This window comes from Schistosoma haematobium, chromosome ZW (assembly GCF_000699445.3).
Source record: "Schistosoma haematobium chromosome ZW, whole genome shotgun sequence".
NCBI classification, from domain to species: Eukaryota; Metazoa; Platyhelminthes; class Trematoda; order Strigeidida; family Schistosomatidae; genus Schistosoma; species Schistosoma haematobium.
This window is the reverse complement of record NC_067195.1, coordinates 88369524-88381934: the sequence shown is the minus strand read 5'-3', so window position 1 is coordinate 88381934 and position 12411 is coordinate 88369524. Positions and strand designations below refer to the sequence as shown.

General features: G+C 35.4%; 1 protein-coding gene across 1 annotated transcript in view; it reads left to right on the top strand.

The window, feature by feature from the left end:
- The window catches only part of MS3_00004689 (uncharacterized protein), a 36881-nt gene that overhangs the window by 17719 nt on the left and 6751 nt on the right, over positions 1-12411 (top strand). Inside the window, exons 9-14 of the mRNA XM_051212653.1 lie at positions 2442-2605; positions 5096-5384; positions 6630-6749; positions 7773-7959; positions 9521-9675; positions 11732-12214. Of these exons, the coding sequence (XP_051072840.1) occupies positions 2442-2605; positions 5096-5384; positions 6630-6749; positions 7773-7959; positions 9521-9675; positions 11732-12214 (1398 nt within the window). The remainder of the gene's footprint in view (positions 1-2441; positions 2606-5095; positions 5385-6629; positions 6750-7772; positions 7960-9520; positions 9676-11731; positions 12215-12411) is intronic.

The following is a 12411-nucleotide window of genomic DNA, read 5'->3' as shown; positions in this document are numbered from 1 at the left end:
CAACTATCGGCTAGTGCTGATTGGATAAGAATTAGCCAATTAGCGTGCACCAAAGCAATCGTGCATTGAGCATGCTTTAATCCAGTCTATGTCCCGCTAACACTGACAGTCTCCCAAACGTCTTACATTACAATTTACCGAGTTCTAATTCATATAATATTTGAAATTTGATAATTAGTTATTTGTGATAAATTTGCATGATTTTTTTAGGACGTTGTTCAAGAGATTACAATGTTTTGACAGTTTATCTAACACAACTAACCTTTATATCCTCTTTTTTTTATACATACTGGTTGTGCGACAGCATATAGTTACGTTCTGAGGTTGTTTGATTTTAATACTGATGTACATGTCTCTTATACCTGAGCCCAGTCTATCACGTAGGCAACAACATTAAGAATAACTAGAATGAACTTTTCAGATTCATTTGTATCTATTTATTTTTTAAAAAGAACTCGTTTTTATCATTCATTTAGCGACACATACATAATGATGATAGGAATGATGGTAAATTAGTTGATGAGGTTGTGAATCTTCAACGACTGAGATGATTGGGCCACGTGTTACGTATGCCTGAACACCAATTACCACGGCGCACAATGCTGACTAGTGTTGGGGTTGGTTGGAAGAAAGTTAGGGGTGGCCAAACCAAAACATAGCATCAGTGCTTGAAGTCACTAACTTCTAGTCTGAGTCATGTTGGTAGATGCAGACTACTTGATTGAGTTCCGCGTGACTATCGTAACCAATAGTTGGAGACTGTTGGTGACATGACTCAGAATCGATCACAGTGGCGTAGGTATATTCATTCTTTGTCTTCCCTTAAACTATGAGATTAAAATCGCTTCATATATTTCTTTCTGCCAACTAATTCTTTCTTCCTGTATCATATCCTTTTATGCAATCTTTCCTTTATATATTACACCATTGAGGTAATTGCTTCTATGAATTTGGTGTTCATCTTGATGTGCTAACGAGGTGTGACAACTTGGACCGATGCACATATGTGTCTGGTCCTACGTTGTAGCTAATTAACTGACTGACATATATAATCGTTTAATCTTGTTCTATATGCACAAACGCGCTTTAGATGGTGGTTGGAGGTAGTCAACAGGAAACCCTGTGCCCGGGCTTCGTGCTACTCGGCACTCGTCAGCAAGGTGTACCTGTAATCTTGAGGGATCTGGTGCTCCCTGGCGGATTCGATCTCGTGTCACCCAGCAAGCATGACATTGATCACCACCGGGTGATCAATCAATTGTGATTACATCTCAGTCCTATAGGAGGTCAGTCGCGGCTCGGATAGCTCAATGGTAACGTCTCTGACTGTGAAGCTGGATGACACGAGATCGGATCCGCCAGGGAGCACCAGCTCCCTCAAGATTACAGGTACACCTTGCTGACGAGTGCCAAGTAACACGAAACCCGGGTCCAGGGTTTCCTGTTGACTACCTCCAACCACCATCTAAATCTCAATATATAGTGCACGCAATGTTGAGTCACCTAGACTGATGGCCACATTGCAACATGATCGATAGCATTCGATCTGCACTAATAAGGACTGGACAAGCATGACATTGATCAACACCCAGTGATCAATCAATTGTGCAAACACGCTTATTAAACTATTTGCATATTTCGTGTTTCCTTTATTTCTGTTCCCTTATTTTCTCTCTTTCTTTAAATTCAACTCAATATTCTTCCCAATTACACAGAACCTGTTTTTTTTTCAAATATGGCAACACTGAAACTTGTGTATTGTTGGATTTCTGAAGAAACCCAAAATGTTTTCTTCACAACATTTATTCACCCATAAGGTATTTGTGAATAATAATAATAATAATAATAATAATAATAATAATAATAATAATAATAATAATAATAATAATAAAAGCTGTAGTTGGCAATCGAATAAGAATGCACACCACCCACTGGTTTGCATATAAATCTCTCTTCCAGGCATACTATCTAAAACATCCACCGAGTATATAATACCATGTTCATTCATTAGAGTGCATCATTTCTAGCTAAGAGAATGGATATATGACAGTATATGAGCTTAGACAAGTGATATGTGTGAATTCACCTCCGCCTATCACATACTCCTGGTCTTAATTAGTTATACATTGTATACGACAATTTGTTATACTCTCTTACTCAAGAAATTTATTAAGGAGAATAATTCAGATAAGCGGTAATTATCTTTATTTTTAAAAAAAATAACACGTTCGCTACATCCTTGAAATTTGAGTCGAGTAAATTAAAACATCGTAACAACTCAAAACTAAATCTATAAGTGAATGTGATGCAATCATCAAATAATTGCATAATCAATATGAACAAGTAATCAAATTAGATTTATTTACATTATAGGTAAATGATTGAAAATTAACTTATTACTTTCATATATCTTTCTTTTTATTATTGTAATAAACATTAAGATTGCTAGTCTTGAAGTTCGTATGAATGAACTTAATGAAGCATTACATGATTGTGTATCTCGTAAAGAATTTGAACGTGCAACTGAACTTCGTGATGCTTGTAATAAATTAGATATAGAACGTACAGAATTATTACAAGAATTACGTGGAAATATTGGAATATCGTGAGTTTGTTTTTCTCTCGATTAATTCTTTTGTTGTTCCTTGACATTTATGAAATCAATAATCTGAAAAAAATATTCCTGCTGAATGTATAAATCACTTTTTTACTCAGATCTACAGTAGATCATGCAGTGCTGACTAGTGTTGGGGTTGGTTGGAAGATAGTTAGGGGTGGCCAAACCAAAACATAGCATCAGTGGTTGAAGTCACTAACTTCTAGTCTCAGCCATGTTGGTAAATGCAGACTACTTAGTTGGGGTCCACGTGATTATCGTAACCAATGGTTGGAGACTGTTGGTGACATGACTCAGAATCGATCACAATGGCGTAGGTGTATACACTCCCTTAAACTATGAGATTAAAATCGCTTGATATTTTTCTTTTTTGAACTAATTCTTTCTTACTACACTACATCCTTATACACAATCTTTCTTTTATATATTACCACCACTGAATTAACTACTTCTATGAATTCGGTGTTCATCCTGTTTTACTAATGAGGTGTGGCTGGTCATACATTGTAGCTGACTGACTGAAATCATGGATAAATTGAATATGATTGCACTATCATATGTAACTTCAAATGAGCTTATTATACTCTGTAATTTGATGTTTTTGAAGCACAATGATTTACTTGTTTGAAACTTATGGATTTCTACCAATAGGTTTTAATCCCATTCTACTTTCTTCGGTTTGAGAAGCCAAGTAATATCGAGATGATGGAGAAGATTTGTAGCTCAGGTGGATGATTTTGATGGAGTTTTGTTCTCTGAACTTCAGTAGTTTGTGCTGATGATGTCGTTCAGAAGAATGATGAAAGCCCCACGACCAAACCATCCAGTTCAGAGAACAAAACTCCATCAAAACCAAGTAATATCATCAAGTTCCAGTTAAAAATAGTTGTTACTCAAAGCTTATTACTTGAACGTTTAATTGGTAAATGAATTACATCACATTACACTGCATAGATTTATTCTGCAACATGGGTGTGAGGATGAAACTGTTTAACTGAAGGAACGCTTATAAAATGTTTTACCCTGTATCAGCCAATCTGTCTATAAAACTTTCTGGTTAGCGTTATTTTAGCGAGTTAGTTTTCTACGGGATGGTGTCGTCAACCTCCATGCCCAACCCTCCTCCTTTATCCGGGCTTGGGACCGACAGTAGCCCACAGAGGGGCTCCAGGCAAAGTTGCCTATAAAAACTTAAAGAAACCTAAATAATTATGATGGTTTTACTTAGCTTATGAATTTTTCAAGGTTTCCACTTGGGTTCCTATTAACTTTAGACTAGACTATTTTCGCTGCAAAATCTAATTTATTCAACAGAATAGATTGTTATATACTCAAGTCCATTACCATATAAGTAATGATTCCAGGATTACTTACTCATTGTAGTTTTCACAGTATTTATGTACAGACTGGTTCTCTGAAAGCCCAATCAAATTACAATTTAAGGACTATATAAATGAAATCCTTAATATATTTAAGCCATTTGAAGGAACATAAGAGTGCCTATGATTCAATAGATCAATAATGAATGATATTATTTGTTTGCGTTTTTTTATCAAAGTAAAAAGGAGTGAATTTTCACTAAAAAATTATTTTCCGAATAGAATCTGCTTTATATGGCTGGGGGTAAACGTTTCAATGTAACTCTCCTTTCATACTATATGATTGTTACCATATCATAATACGAAAACACTAAATTTCCTATCTTGGTTTTGATTGATCTTATCAAGAACATGTTTTTATGGCGAACTGATTGTCATCACGAGCATTATCGTACTTTTTAATCCATTGGAAAGAATCTCTTGATAAATGATATATATACCTAAGTTTGCAAAAGCAGGTGAACAGGTATATACCTACATCCGATTGCTCAGTTGAATTATTTTGTCCATCTCTCAGAGACCGGTTAGCATAAGACAAACAATGAAGTTGCGTAACTTAGCCAAGTGTAACATTACCTTTTAAGTCCAGACTAATGTACATTTTTCTTTATCTGATATATATTGATGATTTCTGGATAAGTTTGGATTTTCTTCTTGCCTATTGCTAGAACGTACGGACGAAAGGTTACTCGCAAAATTTGCTTTTAGCTGCTGTTGTATGTAAGCAGGTCATTAACTGATGAGCATATTTTAATACGTTAACCTGTCCTAAAATAGCTCATTCTAAAGAACAACCCGAAAATATAGTATCTTTTATATAATAGGATGGATTGTGGCTAACAGTGGAATCTGGAATGCGTGTTTCGCCCTATTTGGGACTCATTAGCTGGATGTACTTCATCCCAGTATGCATGTTCATTATGTCTCAAATCCAATATCTTTCACGCCAAACACCTACGCGTTATCACTAAATAACATCAACGGGATAATTAAAAGCCTAAGATAATGATATAATATCTTATATCCAACATATATTTAACTGTATATGACATCAGATTTATAATTTTACACTTCTGTCAACTTCTCCTGTCTTTTACAGAGCAGATAAACCTCCTGTTTCGCTGTCACCAGGATCTGATGAACAGATTAAGAATGAAAATAGAGGAGATCTAAACACTGAAAACCCCGATGGAGGTACAAATAATGATAAAAATGATGGAGATGATGATAATGAAGCGGATGCAGTTGAAGATGCAACACAAAGCCTTATTAAACGTTGTTCATCATCTGTATTATTTAAGGCAAACAGAATGGCTGCTTTAATTATACAACAATCTCCTACTCTGTGGAGTTTGCCAGCTTCATTACGTTCACTATTGGACAGTTTAGTATGTTTTTCGTCACATATAATATACATACCGACACACTTATTTATACCTTGAAATATTTTGTGTTTATTATGTTAGGAGCTAACTTTTACTTATTTTTACACTACTACTCAGATTTTCTGTCTCAGTGATTGATTATTGTCACTATCAAGATGGACGCGAGTGTTGTTGGCAATATCAGAATGTTGTCATCTCCTGGTTTTTAACACCTCGGAAGGATTCCTTTCCGTAAACAACCTGAAAAAGGGACACTAAATTGTGTTCTTCGACTACCTGGGAGCGTGACTACAAAGTTGTCGTGTTCGTCAAACTTGAATGCCACTACTGATTCGTCTTACTCGGAACGGAACGAAGAATCAAGGGTTCAGAGACTCGATAGGCTATACTGGTCCGTTGTCCCCGACTCAGCTAACTCGATCCAGGAGTCTTGGTAAGATGTAGAAAGTGTATTCTACAGACAACCAGAAGATACCAGGTCCATCAAGCACACAAATCAAGCGTATTTATGCAAAATATATATGATCGAAATTGCTATGAAAGTTTTTAAACATTTAATCGATAAGTTCGTCAATCAACTATGTGCGTAGGTGGTAAGAAATGCCCAAGCATACATCTGCATACAAGTTCCACAAAGATAAAATTACAAAATATGAGTTTTGGGGATCTAACGTCCCCAACAAAAGGAGAAACAACTGTTTAAGGCTAACAACACATGTCCCTTTTACCATCAATTTTCGATGTATCTTTGTTCTTTTCCAGACATATCTGCGGAGCAAGAAGAGTTGTGTTATTGACTCCTACTTCTAACCCCCTTTTACTTTCTGGAAAGGCATTATAGTTGAGGTGGCCAAGTATCAGAAAATAACACCATCTCACACATTCTCTAGAACATTGAACAGTACAACTTCTCTCTTGAACCTTAAATTTCCCTGTTTTGTCTTACCGTTCTCTATCTGATTTACCTCATATAGAAGAACTTTAAGGAATGAATATTTGAATTAATATAGTTGTGTTATCACGATAAAGAAGTCTGACTATCATATCAAAGTAACAGCTACAATCAGTTGTTGTCACTAGGTTGACTCTTGACTTTTTCAATCATCTGATAAAAAGTGCATGAAATTATGGAACAATGTGTTTATTGTTTATCATAGTTTTTTTCGTTCCTGTTTTTGTCTTTTCCCCTCCAATGAGATTGTATTCTCTAAGTTTTAGTTTCTTTTGTGAATGTTTTTTATTCCCTAGATATTGCCAAGTATGCAACATCAAGATGTTGCTGTTCGTAATCAAGCGATATTAGCTTTGGGTCTTTGTTGTACAATGGACTTACCATTAACATTACAATATATTCATGTGTTTTACTCAGTGAGTTTCTTTATTTGGTAAATATGTTAATCTTAATATTTGAATTCATGAGTCGATCTAAGCTAGACCACCATTTAAAACCTGGAAGTGCTGGGTGGTCGTTTCTTCCTAGTATGAGACTTCTCAGCAGTGTGTAACCATTCATTCATTATCTGGTGTAGATACCTATCTCTAGCCAACACGGATTGGATTCCACAGCTCACCGTTTCCCACTAGAACTCCAGAAAATCCATCTTGAAGCCAGTCACTGAGGAGTGTTCGAATCTCGCGAAGTGGGGTCGTGTATGCGCACTGCTGGGGAGTCCTATACTAGGATGAAACGGCCGTCCAGTGCTTCCAAGTTTTCAGTAGTGGTCTAGCTTGGATTGACTCATGAATGCAACTATTGAAATAACTGCGATCTCCACAAATCCTTATTCTGATAATATGTGAATTGTTGTTATTGTTATGTCGTGATTACCTTTCTTACTATAAATAATTTTGAGACTTAAAGATTTCAATGTACTGTATTCTCTTCAATTGTGTTATTTGTTTTTTACTATAATTTTTATGTAAATATTATACTTAGATATTGTTTTCATGTTAGTTAAAGAGAAAGAGAGTATCTCTGGAATCTGTCAGTTCAAACATCCGATCTGTAAAAACTTCAAGCATACCTTTTAATGTGGTAACTTAGTAGTTAAGTTAGTTAGGTTTCAACTTATAGGTTATGGAGTCAACTTTCGGGCAGTAGCGTCATATCACTAATTCTAACATAAATTATGTATGGTTCAATTGCTGAGTATATAGAGTTTACAATCTATCGAACAGTTATTATGATATGTCTCATCATGTGAATTACAGGTTACTCTTAAGATTGAGTTTTTTTTAGATCCAATTATTGTAACTTGTCGAAATCGAAAAGAATTCATTATTCACAATAATATATATCCCTGGCTATGGAAGATTTTTTTTCTTTTTAGAGTTAGGTTAACAATTCTCAGTCTATAATTCTATTTTGTATATTCTATGTATGTTTTCTAGGCTATGCGTGTGGATCACTTGATGATTAGTGAAACAGCACTAGGTTGTATTATTGATTGTTTGCTTATTTATGGGTTTCGTCCATTTCATGATGCTAATATTAATCCAAATAGTCGATTAGTGCCAACTGATACGATTATCGTTGATGAAGATGATGACGATGAAGAAGAACAGAATATCAAAGCTTGTAAGTTGCTGTAGTTAATAATAATAATAAAGACTTGTATTAGTTAGTGTACCTTTATCAAATTTTATTACTTCATATCTTAGAGATATGATCGTATAAGCTGAATGTTTGTTAATGAGTAAATACTTTTTCAATTTTGTGCTTTTATTGATCAAACTTTTACAAAACTAAGAGTGAGGGGACTATAATTACAAGCGTCTAAAATAACGGAAATATTCCTGTAGGATTTTCCATACACTTTGTCGTTTTAATTAATTTACATGTCATGTACAGAGATCCATTAGTTCTATCCAATTGTTGTTCATTTTTCTCATGTCTGTCTCCGTTTTTCGACGTGATGTGTTCTTTGATCTTCCTCTCCTCCTTTGGCCTTGAGGATCCCATGTGAGGGTTTGCCTTGTGACACAGTTCGGTACTTTCCTCAATGTGTGTTCTATCTACTTCCAACGCTTCTTCCTTATTTCCTCCTTCACTGGGACCTGATTTGTTCTCTCCCATTGTAGGTTGTTGCTAATAGTGTCCGGCCAATGGATCTGAAGTATTTTGCGTAGACAATTGTTAATAAACACCTGTATGTTCTGGATGATGGCTTTCGTAGTTCTTCAGGTTTCCGCCCCATACAGTAGAACTGTCTTGACATTTGTATTGAAAATTCTGACCTTGGTGTTGGTTGACAGAGAGTTGTTTTGAGTTTCAGATGTTCTTCATTTGTAGATATCCTGCTCTTGCTTCCTTGTTATACTTGTACAATACATTTTATCAGTAAGTCATAAGTAAGGTTTTGGCTTGGAACAAATGTGGATCGATTCAAACAGTCACATCACATGTGTATCATGATAAAATATACAAAATAATTAGCAATGTCTTGTTTTGACCCCCTCTAGCTGTTTTCTTCAACCTACTCCTATTTAAGCCAGCACTATATATCATGGAAGGCGGTGTTGATTTATCATACAGAAGAAATCTCTCTCGTTTTCAAGTTATGTACTGTTTAAGAAAATTCAATAAGTTTCAATAAATACCCTTGCCAGTAGGGGTTTTGTGGAGATTTTAGAAATTTCACTGATTGAAATCCTTTAGTCAATTGACTCATGATTTCAATCATCTGCTCACTAGTGACTGACTTCAAGAGATACTCCTGGAGTTCTAGTGAGAAGCCGTTACCAGTGGAGTTCAACCAGGTCTGTTGTGAGATATCAACTCACTGAAGACAATTGTGTACGGTGGCGCAACTTCAAGGATTGGTTGAAGTTAGACATTAACACCGTTGGATGTCGGCTCAGTGGTCTAGTTGGTTATGCGCCTGGCGCGAGACTGATTGGTCCTGGGTTCGATTCTCGCGGGGTGCGGGATCGTTCATGTGCACTGCTGAAGAGTCCCATACTAGGACTAAACGACTTTCCAGGTTTTCCATGGTGGTCTAGCTTCAATTGACTCATAATTTCAATCAGTGTAATACCCTTGTGTTTAAAGTATAATTTCTCTGAATATCAATCTTTTGAAAGATTAAACAAGTGAAGTGAATTTTCTAATTTATTCTATTGTATTCTCTCTTATACAGCTAAACATGATTATGCTGTACTAACACGGCAAACTTCACAAGATTCTACCGATCTGTCTCATAGTTATCCACAGGGTATGTTAGTTCGATGTGATGAAATGTCCAAAACAGCTTATCGTTTGTTAAAACCAATCACTTCACTTTTGGAAAAAGAGGTAAAAAGAAATTTGTTTGTATATTTCAACACTTAGTTAATTCTTTGGATTCTCTTACAAACAGTTTGTGATAATTTAATTATTTAGATAATGCTATCAAATAGTCTATAATTAACTAGTCAGCTTATCTTCTGTTTGTTATTTTCAAAATAGAAAATAATGGAATATTGCAACTTCAGTTTCGGTTTATGTGATGAGGTTATATGAACCTGTAGCTCCCCCCCCCAAATACCCTGGTACCACCGAGAGTGGGAGGAGTCAGCTCTCCCTCTCGAAATGCTTTCAAGTAGCCACGTGCATTGATTGCGAAATTGAGAGGACGAAAAGCGAATGTCCGGCCCTTTAACTGGGTTGGTGAATACGGAAGATCCACCCGCCTTGTGGATTGGACCTTAAGGTCAAAGGCTTGGGACGTGGCTCCCCAAGAAATCCACCTGTTTCGATTTGGGCACCCGGGCAGTACCCCAGCCTTCACGCAAATCGAATGATTTATGTGTCGCATATCTATTTGGTGCCTCCTTGTACCAATGTTTATGTGTTAAAGTAAATAAATAGGCTAATACTATAGAAAGGACAATAGAAAATTACTATGATCAAATCTCAATGTAGAAGGTAAAATTTAGGAGTGACTGTGTTGAAACACTCAAACCTTTAGATTGTGAGTTTAGTGCAACTGAAAAATTTCTTAAAAGCATTACCCATATATGTTGGGACCACCGAGTGAATGATGCTAAGGCTACCAGATATAAATGAAAATCGGTAATGACGTAGTAAATCATCATCAACAAATGTGGTTAGGATGTGTTACATATGCCAACCACTTTCTACCTCTATATACAATGTTGGATGGTATAGAAATAGATTGAGTGAGAACTAGGAATGTCGAAACAAAAACTTAACAACTTATCTCAATACTGACTATTTGGTAGTTCATCTGATCATACGTACACATGAGGTATTACAGCTACCTGTAGTGAAATACCTATAATCTTGTTAAGTCATATTCCTTCATTTAAATGATCAGTTTATAGTGTAGTGTAATGACGTGAACCTATGAACATATATGCCAATTTCTACCTTCATTATTACTAACTCAAGTATTTCTTATCCAAATAAATTATAAAAATTAGTTGGACATTATTCAAAAACCGTGTACAATCTCATTCATTATCAAAATAAGTTATGATTATTATTTGTAATTGTAATTTTGATTAATTCACCGGTATTCAAATGCACAACGGAATAGTTGAAAGTTGAGTTGCTTGTTTTTTAGGGCGGGGGAATTCGAGAAACTATTACTCTCATAGTTAAGTACAAATCTTCAAAATAAAATGTATAGATTACAAGATATACTGTAAATTAAAAAGAAGAAGAAACAGTCACTTAATAGGACCTGTCAGTCAGTCAACAACGTAAATCTTCGTACGTACGTACATCAGTTCAAGTTGCCATGCCACATTAACACAGATAAAATTGTCGATTCAAATGTCATTGTGGTAGTGGTAGTGGTAGTCAAAGTATGAGCAGTAATCGGAAACATTAGGGTTTGAAGATGTTGTTCAAGGAATATAATTCAGTGAAATAAATTTGAAGAGAAAAAAAGGGACATGAAGAATTCGGAAGATTAGAATTTGAGAGAACACAAAGAGTGAATGCACTAGCGCCATTACAAAGGATTTTGAGCCATGTCATTCAAGGTCTCTAACCGATTGTATCAAGCTCTTGTATCCTGATAGAAAATCATTATATTTTATTCCATGTTTATAGAATTACTATCCGTTAAGTTGTTAGTCGGGTTATAAGCGTATGCTTACAATTTCGTTACATAATACATATAGACTTTGAGATGGTGGGGAAGATAGTTAGTTATCTACAGGATGGAGTCGCTAACCCCATGCCCAACCCTCCTTTATCAGGGCTTCACGTGGTAGTTTTAAGGAATCTTATGAATTTGTGTAAATATGGTTATAAACATTTGTAGAGAAATTAGGAGACAAAATGATTACGCCATACTATTTGTATGTCTTTTACTTTTGTTTCTTTTCTTACTCTTTAGTCTGATGATGGATTACGTTCAACTGGTGCACTTGGTCTTGCCAAATTATTAATTTATGATCGTATTGTTTCAAGTCATATACTTAGTCTATTATTATTGTTATGGTTTAATCCAAGTAGTGAAGAGAGTCCACAACTTCGTCGTGGTTTAGCATATTTCTTTGCAGATTATGCTTGTGCTAACGGTGTTGGAATGGATGCATTTGAACATCAATCTGCACTTACTAATGCTGTTTTGCCTACATTAACTACATTGATTCGTGCACCTGCCTCTTCACCTTTATCTGAAGTTGAACCAAATGATGTGGCTAGTTTATTAGCTCGTTTAACTGATACTACTCATTTGAAAAGTCGATCAGAGGTTAAAAATTCAACCACTAATCAAGAAGGAAAAGATATTATCAATAATGATAATGAAGATTCCCGTCCAAGTTCAAACAAATCAAAAATGATATCATCAACTGGACAAATTGATGAAAAAATTGTAAGTTTTTTTTATTTCATAACCCAATCGACTAATTCCCTCTTCTTAGTATTTGAATAGCCTTATTTGCCTCAAATTTCACATTAGTAATTTATAATAATACATTGGGATGGTGAAGAAGATTTGTAGCTCAGGTAGATAGTTTGGTCGTGGAGCTTACGATGAAAGCTCCACGACCAAATCATCCAACTCAGAGA